The sequence below is a fragment of the Motacilla alba genome, chromosome 2, assembly GCF_015832195.1.
Source record: "Motacilla alba alba isolate MOTALB_02 chromosome 2, Motacilla_alba_V1.0_pri, whole genome shotgun sequence".
NCBI lineage: Eukaryota > Metazoa > Chordata > Aves > Passeriformes > Motacillidae > Motacilla > Motacilla alba.
In genome coordinates, this window is record NC_052017.1 from 40,672,691 (window position 1) to 40,689,030 (window position 16,340).

The 16,340-nt window shown below is 42.8% G+C and overlaps 1 protein-coding gene across 5 annotated transcripts in view; it reads left to right on the forward strand.

Moving 5' to 3' along the window:
* The window catches only part of TGFBR2 (transforming growth factor beta receptor 2), an 83,310-nt gene extending 80,247 nt beyond the window's left edge, over nucleotides 1-3,063 (forward strand). For 4 of the 5 annotated variants that reach the window (XM_038125045.1, XM_038125053.1, XM_038125079.1 and 1 more), the window contains one exon: nucleotides 664-1,165. In XM_038125045.1, coding sequence (XP_037980973.1) covers nucleotides 664-843 — 180 coding nt within the window. In that variant the 3' untranslated portion in view covers nucleotides 844-1,165. Of the gene's footprint in view, nucleotides 1-663 lie in introns of all 5 variants that reach the window. The other variant, XM_038125063.1, reaches the window with a different exon arrangement.
* Nucleotides 3,064-16,340: the final 13,277 nt, after the last annotated feature.

Below are 16,340 nucleotides of genomic sequence, written 5' to 3' on the forward strand. Positions count from 1 at the left end.
TAAATCCTACTTAATGGGCTTTTAGTATGATAAAGCAAAACACAGTTTCCTGGCAAATACTTCATGTGTATAAAATTCATTACAGAGATGCAAGTGGTTTTTTGCTCCTGAAAACATTTGCATTGGAATTGAAATGAAGGTTAAACAGTTACAACTGTGAGTGATGTGCTTAAGTGTTCATGGGACTGTGGCCCATATTTGCACACAGATTTAGGTAGTCTACAAGGAATTTGTAAAGAGCTGATGTACAGCCCAATATTGCTGGCAATCAGCATTTTGCTTGAAAAACTCAAGCAGAATTCAGGCATGCAGAGGCGTGGGTTGAGCAGGAGGTCATATTATGCAATAATTTTGATCACATTTATTAAACAAAAATCCCTGCTTGATTCTGTATCACTAGTCTGAAGCATCATTGTTCTTGTTATATCAGACCACATGCCCAGAAATGACAGTTCCAACTAAAGTGCTGAAAATATTGTAGTAGGGTTTCTTAAAAATAAAACCAAAAAGAATACAGTACCCCCATGACAGAAGCAGCAGATCCCATAAAAAACCCCCAGGACACACGAGAAATAACCCCCAAAATTCTGAGGGCACTGAAGCAGCTCTCTGAGAGAGGCTTTGCTGGTGGCTGGCCCCCTCACGTCTCTGTGCTCCCTGCAGGGCATCCAGATGGTGTGTGAGACGCTCATCGAGTGCTGGGACCACGACCCCGAGGCACGACTGACGGCGCAGTGCGTGGCCGAGCGCTTCAGCGAGCTCAAGCACCACGACAGGCTCTCGGGAAGGAGCTGCTCGGAGGAGAAGATTCCCGAGGACGGCTCCGTGACCACCGCGAAGTAGCGCGTGCCCGAGAGAGCTCCGGAACGGAGGGAAGTCGCTCCTAGACGTGTTCACCTTGGCAAAGGAAGAAGTCTTGATCAGTGCCTTGACTTGCTTCCTGGAGGACTGAGGCTGTCACTACTCCCTTTAGGCTCCAGCTCTGGACAGACAGGGAGATGTATTCTGGGAATTACAAGCTGGGGGAGTAGCACTCATACCCTAGCACTGGCGGCCAGCATCATGTCGTAGGAGGAGCTATATATGGTAGCACTTCCTCAGGAAAAGGATTTGAAAATAGCCAATAACATTATGCACTTTATTAATGCCTGTATATAACTATGAAATTGCTATTTTTATATATATATATACATATATATATATATAAAAAATGTGTGTGTATGTATATATATATATCTATCTATATATCTATAAACAGCCATGTCCTGGGAAAAGAAAAGTTATTAAAAAAAAGTGCTTCCAGGAAATTACCAGTGCATTAGAAATCCCACCCTTTAGGGAAGGAGCCTGGGGAGACTGGTATAGCACCACACCAGCAATTGTGCACTAAGCATTCTGCCAAAAAGTAGGAATAATATGCAATAAGAAGATGACTTTCAAAGCATGTGCTGTGACCACCTGGCTGTCATCCTGCTGTTCACAGTTGCAGGAGCAGTCTTACAGCAGACAGACCAAGTTGAATTTGCAGTTGTATTTGCATAGTCCTGTCTGCAGCACATTGTGGAAGGTTCAGGAATGCCTTTTCCCCTCTCATCTTAACCCCAAAGTCCTCAAAGTGTTGCAGAACAGGCATGTGAGGAGGTTTGGTCCTTCCTACATGTGTGTTTTGTTATCATTCATTAGTGTTGTATGTTTATTGCTTTGAATTTGTGCTGCTTGCGAACAGGTTGCAAAATATCAGCAGGATCAGTTTTCCCCTCCTCCCATCCCACCCCCAAACCATACAGAACAGGACAGGGCCAGCAACAATCCAAGAAGATGTTTTATATTTGCTGTGCATTCTGAGTGTGGGAAGTCCTATTATTTTCCCCCCGTCTTTTACCTTGATTGTGTTGCTATAAGAACAAATATTTTTTTCCCCTGTACAGTGTGTCTAATTGCTAGGCAAACCACAGTGTGCCTGTTCCATGCTTTCTAAAGTAAGAGGCGACAGCAGTTGCCTTTATTTTTGCAAAAAGACCTTGGAGGTGAGGAAAGGCTCTATAGCAATAGGTTAATGCCATATCCCGCCCTCAGCATTGCTTGCTTTTAGGGCTGCCTCAGCAAGTCAGCTATTCACAGAATTAAAAAAAAAAACTAAAAACAAAGACTTTTCCAACAGGATCTTTCAGACTTTGCTTACATTCTTTCAGTTCCCCAAAATGCTTGAGACAGTTGGCATCACATTGGGCCTATATACGGGACAGCAATGTGTTTAAGAAATGCTGAAAATTTTGTCTTTAGGTGTTTTTACAGTGATTTATTCACTTTTCTCTTCCTCATGGCATGTCAGCAGGCCTTGCAATTTAGAAATTCAACCAGCACAAGCCAATCCTGGACACATGTATCTGGTTTATTAAACACCTTTGACAGATAAATATCAGTATTCCTCTTGAATATGTTGCCATGCAAGTCAATAGGAATCATGCTTATTCAATAGGGGTTAAGATTTATGGTGGCAAATACTTTATTTGAAATGGTTTTGTAACTGTTGTAACTGCCTTTTTTTTTTTTCCTTTTTTTTTTCTGCCTTTTTTTTTTGCATTTTAACCAAACTGCTCAGAAATGTTAAAACAGAGTGGGGCAAAACCTCCACACCTACAGTGGAACTTAGCAGATACTATGGCATTTTTTTTAGGGATGGAATGTTGTAAATTCACAGGGCCGTAGGCAGAGGTAGGAGATGTGGGTGGGGAGTGCATCCAGGCAGGTATAGGGTCTCAGCCCATTTCTCTTCCTCCATCCACACAGAAGGTCAAGGAATGGCAACCAGTAGTTCCTGACAGTACTGACGTTTTTATGGGGTTTTTTAACACTACATGTAACGGAAAATTTTTATTCTTTTAAGGAATACTTCACCTGTACATCATGTATGAAATAGGAATGTGAGCAATATATACTCTTGTATATCAAAAGTTTCAAACACTTAACTTGCTTTGTAAACTGTTTTGAGGGGGTTTTCGTCTTGTTTTGTTTTGTACAAACCAAATGTTTATTGGAGCAAATAAAATAACACCGACTCAAGTTCATCTCTGGAGCATCCAGGATAGGGAGAGGGTTCTTCCTAAAATGAGCCCTATCCTAAAATTATTTAAGTCCATTTCTTCCCACCAGGGTCCTGAATGTCACTCTCAGTCTGTCCAGTGTGCATGTGTCCTGCTTTGCTAATGACTCCTTCCCCTAGTCTCCACCCTGCCCTTCAGCAGAACAGCACTAGCAGATGGCCAAACTTGCTGGCCCCTTAGCCCTGCACTGTTACACCTTCACTAGTCTCAAAGGAAGGGAGGGAGAAAGGGCTTACAGCTGGTGCTTTCCTACTTCTGGATTGCGGATGGCTCAGGTCTCAGTGTGGATGTGACTCTTACAAACATGGTTTAGTCATGGACTGGGCAGTTTTGGGTTAGCAGTTGGACTCTGTGGATCTGGAAAGATCTTAAAGATCTTTCCAGCCTAATATATTATTTGATTCTATGATAAGGCCATAGTTAGACCTCAGTTATTTTGGTGCTGAGATTCAGGTGAGCCAGAAGACAGCCCACTAAATCTGTGTCACTGAGAAGTGCTTGTGATTAATGTGCTTGTGCCTTACAGCTACTGCTCTCCTCAAGGAGCTTTCATCTTTTTAAGGTGATACCCCTCCCATGGAAGGCATGCAGAACACATATTAAAAAAAAAAAAAAAAAAAAAAAAAGAGCAAGATACCTCCCTCTGCCCTCTTCAAATTGTCTTGAATGTTACTTGGGTTGAATCTAAGCCTTTGCACAGGGTGCCATCCACCGGCATCTGATACTGGCATTTGAGATGCTCCTAACATCACCATTTTTTTCATAGATTGTATTTTCGTGCCAAAACCTCTACTGGCCCTCATACTTTGCTGCACTGACTGTCTCCTTTTGAACCTTCAAGTGTGGATACCTCAAAGAGGCACCCACATGTCGTCATTCATGAGTCAAGCAAAATCACAGAATAACTGAGGCTGGCAGGGGCATCCAAGTCTGTTCTGTGCTTGTTTGTCATCTGGTCCAGGGTCATGTTCAAAACAGGCACCTTAAATCAGGTTGCTCAAGGCCTTGTTGAATTTTGAGCATGTCAGTGATTTCAGAGTCTCTCTGGGCACCCAGTGCTCTGAACAGAGCAACACACAGAGGCAGCGTCAGGTGCACAAAGGACAACGGCCACATCTAGTCTAAAATGGCACAATGAGGTCTTTGTGAAGGAAGCCTTGCCTAGGTGTCCCTCAAGCAGACAGCCACAGGTGAGCAGCTCTTCCTTCAAGCCAGCTGCCCTCTGCCAAGTGCAAGAACAGCTCTCAGCTTCCTGACAGGATGCAAAGGCTCACTGCCCACACCTCTGTGGTTTCCAGCAGTGCCCTTCTGAGCCTTGGCAAGCCATGCATCCCTGTGGCTGGCCCTAGCGTGTGCCAGTGCATTGGTGGCAGTGGCCACCCCTCAGCAGTCCTCACCACTGGCCACATATTGGCAAAGACCTTCAGGCCCCGACATCCTGTTTATGCTGGCTCAAAGTCTGAGTCCTTTTGGCATAACACAGCAAGCAAGTGTTGCAAATGCCTTTTAAAAATGTAGCAGGCAAATTCCACAGATCTTTTAGTCTTGAAGTACATGATATCCTTGAAATAAAGTACTCCATATACTTCTATTTTTATTTTTTTCAGTTAAGGTTTTGCCCACCTTTCTTATCCTAAATATTGCATTGTACATCCTGCTGTGAGCAGCTCTTAATTAGCGTGTCGGTCAGCATTTTATCACCAGGGTGCACAGCAAGGAGGCTCCAGCTGTGCACTGCAGAAAGCAGTCCTTGGCTTTACTGCTGAACCTTGCAGTGGTCTCTACTGGATAAGGAAGTTTCCTAGTGCAGCCTGCCTCTGTGTCACCAGTTCACATAATTTCCAGCACAGTGGGGATTTCACCCCCTTCTAGGATATTCCAAATTGCTACTGGAATAGACATGAATGATAAAAGAAGGAAAAAATAATGACCCAGCTTCTGAGGAGAAAAAAAAGAAATAGAAAAGCATTAAGACATCGTTATTCTGAATGCACCTGGAAACAAACTGGGCCACTTGTAGAGCACCTGCAATATTGTCCTCTTGTAAAGCCAGCTGTACTGGGGTCCAAGGGCTTCCTTTGCTCCCAGAGGAACATTGATTAATTTGTTTCCCATTCCTTAGTTCTCTCTCTCTCTCTCTCTCTCTCTCTCTCTCTCTCTCTCTCTCTCCTGCTTTTTTTTTTTTTTTTTTTTTTTTGGCATTGTGTTTTCAATAAAATTCTGCCCATGGCAATTTTTCCCTCTGGCCACAAAGAAAATGGAGTGAGTTCAGTTCCAGACTGTCTGCCTGTTTCTGAATGCAGTTTGGCTGCCTTCATGCTGCTTATTACTTGGCAAACACTCCTGCAAGTCGGTGCACACCATGTGTGTGTTGAGAAGGCTCTTGCTGTGGGGGGGATGGCACAAATTTGATTCTCAGCCTGGGTCAATGCAAGTGATGCACCTCATTGTAGGATTTTGGTGCTTGGTTATTTTTTTCTTTCAGACACCTGTGTCCTGCTGGGTTACATTTCCCAGCAGGACCCACAAGACTCAATTGACCTGAGTCCATGGTGCCCCAGCCTGGTCATCTGGACCCCATTTCCTCTCCATGCCTTGACCTACTGGCCACTCTCACCTATTTTTGACCTCTGGATGCTGAACTGTGTTGCTCATGGGCAGAAAGCTGGAGACAGTTAGTGGTTTGTTGAAATACAGCCAAATTGTGAGTCTCCTGAGAGGACCGAGCCCAGGAAATAGATTTAAAATTCTTGACTAATGAATGCTTTGAGCACCATCTAATCACTTCATGAAGAGGCAAAGGCAAAAGGCAGCTCATAAATTATCTGTTGTGAATTATTTGCTCAGCTGTAATGGTGATAATCTCTTCAGATAGTTTCATTTAGGTGGCTAAACTCTTAAAAAGATTAGACAGTCACCTGATCAAGTTTGGCATGCTTAAACCCCCCTGTTAAAATGTCTCTCTCTCAAAGACGTTGCCATGTGAAACCAGGGAGAGCAAAGATCCCTGGCATTTCTTCCCATGCTGACCCTGTCCTGTGTCACAGGGGGGAGCACTCACAGCTGAAAACACTTCTCTCTCTCCTCTGCTGCAGCAAGGATTTTCTGTGGAAGAAGAAACAAAAACCAATTCACCTTGCTCTTTGCTCTTTCATCCATGGCTTCATGCCCAGGCTGCCAGCAGCCCCTCCCAACCATTCCTCTTCCCCAGCACCTTCAGATGCCCAGCAAGGGCTGCACGGTGACCTCCCTCTCCCCCCGGTTTTGGATCAGGGTGCTGGTCTCCCTCTCATGAAAATTCTCCTCTGTTTGTGTTTCAGAAAAAAGACCAGCAGCAGATATTGCATGACCTCCCAAAGGGCACCTCAACATTGTTTCTGATCAGTCTGGAGCAGTGCCCTTCCTCCTGCAGCTCTCTGAGCCCTCCAGCCTCATCTTTACCCCAGCAGAGACTGCCCTGACCACCAGGGTCTGTCCTCCAGAAACAGCACCTGAGCAAGCAAGCCCACTGCATGCAGCAGTTTAACACACTGCCCCTTGGCTCTCTTAGGGCAGAAATGATACAGAGAAAGCAAAGCCCAAGGGAACCACACATCAGATGTGCTTCTAACAGGCTTGCACGGACATGGTGATGAGGTTTCTAGCCAGGTTTGCTGTCTTTCTGCTCCCATGAGTGATTGCATGAGGCTCCCTGGACCACAGTTGTCTTCTTCTCTTTCTGAAGGAGCAGACAACCACATAATCTGCTCTTGGTATTGCTGGGGTGAAGCTTCCATCAGTTTGTAATACACATGAGCAACTTGCATTGGGCTCCCCAGCCTCGACTCTCAACCTCCTCCACATGAATCCCAGGTGCTGAGCCAGGAATGAAAACAGTCCTACAACGTTTTCAGCCCTGCTGGAGCAGGGGTTTCTGTATTTTACAGCTCAGCCGCCTGCCAGTGTAACATAAGGCTCTCTGAAACGTCCCAGTTTTTACAGAGTGCTTCAGCCACCAGCTGGCAGTGTGTGGGGCATAGGCAAGTGCTTTATTTTGGATGAACTGAACCAGCTTGAGATGCAGGACCTGTTATCAGAGCTGTATGCTGAGCCACTGAAACGGAGCTTCCCCTCCCCCCACCCCACTTCAATAAAGCCTGTGCACAAAGAGCTCCAGATAGAGATTCCCTTCTGTTAAAAATATGTCAGGGTCTTCATGATTCAACCTTTCAGGAGACCATTTAAGGTTAGAAATTTTTTTACAGAATCTATTGATTGCATCTAATTCCTGATTTTGCTTGAAGGTGAAAACTGTCTTTCCAGTTCTCAAACTGAAGCCAGTATAAACTTCTCCTCAGATAAACATCTGTCTGTCTGTGGCTGCAAATGTTCAGCTCTTAAGTCTGGGCTTTATCTGACTTCCTTACACATGCTCTGCACTCACTGATCAAGGCTGTCTATGCTATGACTACTCAGTAAGAAAGGATTTGAAAGATATCCATATTAAACTGGGAATATGTTGTTTGGCAACATATAAGAAATGCTTCCCCAGAACCAGAAGTGACGAGGGTTGTTGCTTCAGTGATTGAGATGGAAATAGAAGGCCTATTCTGGGGTATCCCAGAGCATTCACACATGACTTTTTGAGAATTATTTCAAGTAAAATACTTTTTTTTTTGAAATGGCAAAGCTTTTTGCATGTCTAGAATGACAAAAACCAGTGTTTCATCTTTGATCCAACAAAACTGAAATAAAGGCTGTCAGGGAAAGGATCCAGTGAAAGAAAACACAAAGCCCATCTGCTCAAAACTGCTGCCACCAAGGAGAATTACAATTTGCAGCACATAGGTTAGCAGACAGCATATTCAGGAGCAGACTGTCAATAAGACAGGCACTAAGCAAGTTAAAAATAATAACTGCTGATACTTGAATCCAGACATTTCTGGAAAGATGAGGTTTCCTTCTTTCATCAAATTAAAGTCAAGCTACTGATTCTCTTCAACAAAAATGCTTGCTTTCCATAAGCCATCTGGTCAAAAGAAAATGGGCTATACTTTTAATTAGCTAAAAAAATTTAGACAAGACATAAATCTCACACCAAGACTTTTAATTTGGTAAGACCTGTACAATTCTACACAGACTCACTCATGTACTTTGGTTACCACCCCTTTTACTTATCTCCATGTGAGCAGCAGGAGCAGTGTTTCTGTGACATCACTGACACTTCAGCCCCAACACTGAGGAAGAGTCTGCAAAAACAACTTGCAGGGGATTGTATAACAGGAAAAAGTTCTTCACCAAGGGTGGTTGGGCACTGGAACAGGCTCCCCAGGGAAGTGGTCACAGCACCAAGCCTGACAGAGCTCAAGTGTTTGGACAATGCTCTCAGGCACATGGTGTGACTCTTGGGGTTGCTCTGTGCAGGGTCAGGAGTTGGACTTGATGATCCTGATGGGTCCCTTCCAACTCAGCTTATTCTGTGATTCTATGATTCCAAGTATTTATTTTAATGTTTAGAATGCCATAGTGGAATGCTCCTGTTTTGAGCATAAGGACATCTCCCATTAAGCAGCAGGTGGTTCAACTTGTGTACATCTGGAAAGGAGGGCGGGGCAAACCACCATAATTTCATTTTAATGTAAGAATGCTAACATTAATTTTCTTGCCTTTAAATAATTTCTGGAATAGTTGCTCTAAGAACCTCACCTTATGAAAGCTGTAGGAAATGGAAGAAGAATTTAAATTAACTTGTTTCAACATTTCTCAATTGTTTAGGTTAATCACAGTAAACCAAACAGGATCCAGCCATACTTAAACACAGCCTTTGCCCAAGTATAAACTGTTTACTCTAGCCATGACACACAACTAGACAAAATTAATTCCTGATCTGGGGAAGAGTCTAATTTGCTTTTATTAGGTCTAGATGAAAACATTTTGGCAGAATAAGGTTTGTGAAAGAGTCTCAAAATGTCCTGAGAGCAAGCAGGCGATGCAGCAATCTCACAATCCTCGCCACGTCAACAGCTTGGCCCAAATGTGGCTCCTGGGGCCAGGTTGGAGCAGGACTGTGCAGGGAGCCAGGGGCAGCCTGGGCATGGCCAGAAAATGGTCCTGCAGCTGAAATTGGGAGAGGAGAAGCCTGCTCTATGTGCTTTCATGGGTGTGCTTTGGGACCATCCCTTCGCTTCACCAACACTGTTCAGGTCAGTAGATTTGACTTCAGCAATTTGACTTCTCATGTCTATGGATTGCAGGCAGGTTTTCAGCACTGACACCATGCTTTGCCCACCAACACATGGAGAGTGCTCACAAAACAGCTTAAAGACTAGTTGTTCTATCCTTTAGGGGCCTTCACATTAGTGCTAATAATACAAAGTAGTTAGCTCAAAAATACAAGCAAGAAATACAATGGATTTTTGCAAAAAATCTTTTGCCTTTCAATTTTCCAATGTGCATTTTGACAATGCTTGCTGAGGCTTGATTGCCTTGTGGGATGGCTAGACTGGAGCTCTCTTATTTTTGCACTACTTGTCCCGATGCTCAAAATCAATCATATTAGCTTCTAGAAGAGATGAATTTTTTTTTTCATGGACAAATGCATGGAATAAACTTTGGCTACAGGGTCAGAAAGGTCAAATGCTGATGTTCATCTTCTTCATCCCCTTTATCGTGCGCACAGCCAACACATTAGTCATAGGAATGTATGAATGCTATGAAGTGAATGCCTTCTCTTTACCATCATAGCAACATACTTCCTGCTTGAGCCACATATCTTGTAAATCATAAAATTATTAACTTGAGGATATGTGCTGGGTATGGCTGAGGTAATTTTCTTCACAGCAGCCTGTATGGAGCTGTGTCTTGGATTTGTGCTGAACACAGGGTTGATAATACAGAGATGTGTTTGTTGTTGCTGAGCAGGGCTTGCACAGAGCCAAGGCCTTTTCTGCTTTCCAGACTGCCACACTGGCTGGGAATTTGGGAGTGCAGTTTGGGAAGTTGAGAGGAGACACAGCTGGGACAGGTGACCCAGACTGACCAAAGGGATATTCTGGAGCTTAGGACATCATGCTCGGTTTATAAGGTAGGGGAAGAAGGAGGAAGCCGGAGACATTTGGAGTGATGCTGTTTGTCTTTTTAAGTCACTATTGCATGTGATGGGGCCCTGTTCTCCTGGGGATGGCTGAACAGCTGCCTGCCCATGGGAAGCAGTGAATTAATTCCTTGTTTTGCTTTGTTTGTGTGTGCAGCTTTCGCTTTCCCTATTAAACTGTCCTGGCTTGATGCTGGCTGGATGCCAGGCACCCACCAGAGCTGCTCTATCACTCCTCTTGTCAGCTGGACAGGGGAGAGAAAATACAGTGAAAGGTTCATGAGCTGAGATAAGAACCAGGAGAGACTATTCATCAATTATCATCACAGGCGAAAGAGACTTGAATTGGGGAAATTAATTTAATTTATTACTAATAAAAATCAGAGCAGTATAATGAGAAATGAACCAAACCTTAAGACACCTTCTGCCTCCTCCTCCCTCCTTCACAGGATTTGCCTCATCCCCCACAGCGGCACAGGGAGACAGGGAATGGGGGTTACAGTCAGTTCACCACAGGTTGTTCCTGCCACTGCTCAGGGAGAGGAGTCCTTCCCCTGCTCCAGCCAGAGTCCTTCATGGGCTGCAGTTCTTCACAAACTGCTCCAGCATGAGTCCCATCTATGGTGTGAAAAACTGCATTTTTAAATGACTGCTTTAATTGTCTTCCAGTAGTAATTAAAATGAAATCATAGGTATTGTGAGCTGCATGTTGTGCTTTCATTAAGACAGTAATTATGGGGAAAGAGCTGTTAATTGGGAAGGGGAATAGCTTCTTTTTTTTTTTTTTTTAATGCAATATCTCCTACATGATTGTCTCATCAGGTTCAACACTCTGGATCCAGAGCAATATCTTTGTCCTCCACTTCTAAAGAAACCTAGCCAACTAAATGCTGAGAGTATGCTTTATGAAGAGAAATGTTTAAAAAAAAATCAAAAAACACACAGAAAATAAAACCCACCAGGAAGAATTGAAATGTAAAAAAGTATCTGGAAAGGTCAAACTGTTTTGCACTTCTTTGGCTATATTATTCTTCTCTCTAGCTAAAATCAGTCAACAAAAGATTAATTTTCAAAATAGCACAGGATAACAAGAAGGTGAAGAATGTTTAGTCTATTTTATTCTTTCAGCCTGACTGATCTGGCTGGTGAAATGCATTCTCACAATCTCATACCTAGCCACGCTTCTCTTTGACTACTCTGAATTTCCTGCATAAAATGAGAGTACACATCTGGCTCCAAATCCAGATGCAAGTCCCAACCACATCATGACTCTCTACCAAGGCAAGATTCCAGTGTTCCCTCATGTTCCCCATCCCACGACCTTACTTTCCCATGGAGTCAGCAGCCAGGCACATGGCCCCAATAGGCCTTCCTACACCTGCCAGTCTCGGCTCCATCCACATCCAACCTGAGGTTCAACCACTCCAGGAATAAATTCTCCAAGCTGCAACATGCCCCTAGATGTGCAGCTGCACACCTTGCTCCCATGTTGTCCAAGGGAGAGAGGTGGTACTTGTCATTTGAAAGGGTGCAAGAGGAGCTGGGAAACCAATTCAGTCCCTCGTATCTCAGATAATTACAAGGGGTGGGAAGAATCAAACTATTTATAGATGACTGGAAATCAATGACAGAAGAATAGGAGACAACATGGATTTAGGCAGCATTTGAATATTATTCCACAACATCCATTGTTTTAAGTAATAGCCTAGGTGATGGACAAAAATATCAGCTTATTGAATCTGCAAACTGCATCACACTGGGAGAGGCTGCAATTGTGCTGCAGGACAGACTGACTGACAATTCCAATTGTTCTTGGCAGATTAAATAAATATGTTGAAAAAGCATTATTCTCTTTAGTAGAAACACTTACTAAAGAATAATTAAATGTTCAGATATCTAGTGAGGAAAAGCCACTTGGAGCAGTTGGCCAAAGAAGCTCTAATGTCCAGGGAGGATCACAAACCTGGGAAGAATCAATCATGTCTTGCTGTTGCAAAAGAAGGTGAACATCCTGCTGTGATGGATAAACAGCAGTGGTCACTGAGAGATGTACAGAGTGATCCTGCCACTCTTTTAAAACCTGGTAAGGTTCCAGAGGACTCCTCTGCCTTGTTTTGGACAGAATAATCAGAAGATTTTAAAACATGACCTCTCAGGAAACATGAGAGCAATTACTGCAATGCAGGACTACACAAGAAGACAATTAAGGGTTAATACGATTAGAATCTTTGAAGATGTAGAAAACACAAAGGGGGAAAATACTTGTTGGCCCTAACCACGGGGGTTATCAAGGATGGAAGAAAAAATCTGAAACAGCCATTACAAAAACCTCATGGGAAGGCTGCAGATTTTCCAGCATTTTTGGTCATGAATTATAGACTAGGAAAAGGTTGGATGCTAGTTCTCTGATATCACTGATCCTGTTTCAGGATGGAGGTCATATTTTCTCAATGAGATCTTGAGATCTTTTCCTGCCACAGAAGTTCCAGGGCTGTGTTCAATCAATGCCTCCAAATGTCTGAGTTCAGAGTGGCCAAGAAGCTGGAAATTTTGTTCTGTGGGAAATTGTGAAATGTTCTGGAGCATGGGGGCAGGACATCCTCTTTTGCAACACCCTATAGAACATTGATATTTCTCACGGAAAGGAAAATACAAAAAAAAACCCCTGACATTTGGATTGCTTCAGAATAAAGGTCCTGCACTACTCTGGACTGGTGCAGACTCATCTGGAGTTGTGGGTGCAGTTTTGGGCATTACAATGTAAAGAAGACATTAAGCTATTAGAGAGCGTCCAAGGAGAGCCACAAGGATGGTGAAGGGTTTGTAGGGAAAGCCTGGTGAAGAGTGGCTGAGGTCACTGTCTGTTCAGACTAGAGAAGAGGAGACTGAGCAGAGACCTCATTGTGGTCTTCAGCATCCTCAAGAGAAAAGGGGAGGGGCAGCTACAGATCTCTTCACTCTCATGACCTGTGATGGAACTCAAGGAAACAGCATGAAGATGGCTCAGGAGAGGTTTAATTCGGATATCAGGAAAAGGTTTTTGGTTACAGCACCAAGCCTGGCAGATTTCAAGAAGTGTTTGGACAATGCTCTCAGGTATGTGGTGTAACACTTGGGGCACCCTTTGAAGGTCCAGGAGTCAGACTTGATGATCCTGATGACCCTCCCAACTCAGCTTATTCTATGATTCTATTATAAAATCAAGCCTGGAGACTGAGAATTCTGAAGTCATACAAGTTAAAAGTGGTTTATACACTCCTGAACTCCTTTTTTTACCTTGGTAAAAAGCAAGGGTAAAGAATTACTGCTTGGCTGGGTGGCTCAGAATCAGGGAAGTGAATTTTTCATGTTGCCATGAGTTCTCCATTGTTAATCTTGGATGCCTCAAATACACCAGTGTCATAATGCGTTACATGGCATTCTGGTCACTACTTAGGCAGGATAAAAGCAAATAATCACAGGTCTGCATATTTTTCCCCAAAGTCCATTGAAATTCAATGTTCTTAATGGAGACTGCCAAAATCAAAGTAACATTTTCTGACAAATCATTTTTGCCAAAAAAATTCCAAGATCTTTCACTTCCATTCCCTCCTCTGCCACATATGAGAGGTACAGGAGTGCTCTTTGAAAAAGACCTCCTGGTACAAGTGGGTTACCAGAGGATACACCAGTAGATGGAGCACATGACTCTGAAGAGCTATGCTTTGGCTCTGTAGCACCAATTAATATTTTCACTGTTCACTGCTCGCAGCTTGAGGTATAACAGAGCTGGACCAGCCACTGAGCCTGCTGCCCAGCTCGAGTTTCCTTGCTGCTGTTCTCCAGATGAGAGGCTAGCTCTGCTTTGATGATCACTGAATTTCTTGGCTGGGTGACTTTATTTACATGCTATTTAGACTTAACTCATGACTGCTTTAACACTGCTTTTTATGCCATCATTATACTTATCTTAATAATTTTCTGTTTTGCAAGTGTTTAGTTTGTCCTACCTTAAACAAAAAAAAATGCTTGCTGCTTTTTGCAAGTCCCCAGAGATTTTTGCACTTTTTTTTTAACTGTCTCCTCTGCCACACATACTTAGAAACCACCTAGTTCTCCATGCACATCAAACTCTAAAATCTCCAAGAAAACTTCATCAGCAAATTTTGTGAACATATGTCTGATCTTCCTGGAAAGGTTAGTGATGACAGTATGAAGTTAGATTAGCTCAGAATCAATACCAAAGCATCATCCTGTCCCCATTACTCATCTTTCACTAGCAGTCCTATTCACTTTACATTTTCAGTCCTGCTTCCCATCTTATGTAGATTGTCCCAAATGATGAAACAGCAAATACTTGAAGAGTCTAGTCTAGAAAATCAAGTTTTTTCTCCCATAAAACTCTCTGGCTAGTCTAGCAACGCTCCCTCTGCTAAGGCCATATCAGAGTATGTCCCATTTTTCACTCACTGCTGTCTCCTGTTAGTGACTTCTTCCACAATTTTTCTAAAGCTATGGTACTAGTTTTTACAAAAATAGAAGTTTTAAGTTCCTTGTGTATCATTCATCTGTAAAAAAGGACAAGTAGCATTTCTCTTTGCCACTCTTTGTCATACTGTGTTTCTCAAGGCCAAACTGGTCTCCCATGTGAAGTCTTGATTTTGGTGTTACCAGTTTCAGCAGAAGCTGTGGCTGCTCATCATCTGAGCATCTGGACAAATCCATTACCGGAAAAGGGAAGGCAAAACATCCCATCAGGAAAACCTGAGCACTACACTTGCTTCACCTTTCAATCTTAGCCCTTATGCTACTCTGACATTTTTCCTATAGCTCCAAATACTGAAAATACCCCTCTGAAAAATAATTTTACAGGCATGAGAGAGGGTACAGAAACAAAGAAAGAACAAAAATTCATATCAACTGGCATGAAAAGAAAGGATGGATAAAGCTGCCAGTGTCAGTGCCTGACAGATTTAAGGAGTCATTTCCCAGAATGACAAGCTGGGTAAGAGTTTCTTGGAAGAATGGTGTTGTGCACAGTTGTACAGAAAAATGTTACTTTCCATGGGTCTGTGCTGTTTCATGGCAAGTGCTTTCATCATACTTTCCATTTTTAAATAGCTTTGTACAAGTTATAAGAAAGAAATTAATTCATCAATACAGAACATCTGTGACAGAATTAAGAGTCCATATCTTTCACTTTCTATTATTTGCCTTCATCCTTGATAAAATTAAAGATTTTACAAGTTTTCTTTCATGAATTTTAGAAATGTGATCTATTGTTCTTTAATTGTACATGAGCTACCAAGGCTGAAAGTGGTCTTCTCTATGGGACTTTTTAAAGATTACCCCTTCAGTGTCACTTTTTTTACCAAGACCACTTTAAAATAAATTTTACCTTGATACATACAAAAATCAGCGATGTACAACAAAGTGTCTAGACTTCTGGAAGGGCTTCTTTAGGATATTGGATGGGCCATGGCATGCTGGGGCAGATTGCTCCAGGGCACGTGCAAGATCTTCAATGACTCCATGACTGGAACAGCTTTCCTGCTCCACTCCTGCAGCACAGGCACACAGCAATTAACTTAGCAGAGGTTAATCATCCACACAGCCGTTCTGTGGGCTTGCCTTGAAACCTTTGATATTCTCTTTTTCATTCCTCTTGCAGAGCAAATTTCCTTGTTTTGTTTTATTTCTCAAAGTAATTTTTTGGTTGATTATTGTGCAGTTACAGAATTAGAGTAATAACATCTAATTGTACATCTGAAGACAAAACATGTAATTGTGGGAGACTAGATTCAATTTAAAGAAGGAAAACCCCTCCACTAGGGTTTCTTGTGGTGTACACAGTGCATTTGCCAGGCAGTGTGGCTTTGATTGCATCTAACCTGCAATTAGCGTGAGCAATTAAGACAAAATTAACCTGTGCAATTGCATTATTTCAGGATTTAACAGTAGCAATATTTAGCAGTTACTGCACTAGATACAGTGCTCATAAGCTCAAATAATTACCAGCATTTACCAGTTACACCACAGAAAGGAGGACAGGAATGAGTGGGCCATACCTGCAACATCTGATTTCCAACAACTGATTTTCCACGTTACTCAGCCACTGAAAAACCATGAAAGTAGCCAACAGGGAAGAGAGGCTGGGCAGATTTGGCCCTGAAGAAAATGTTGGA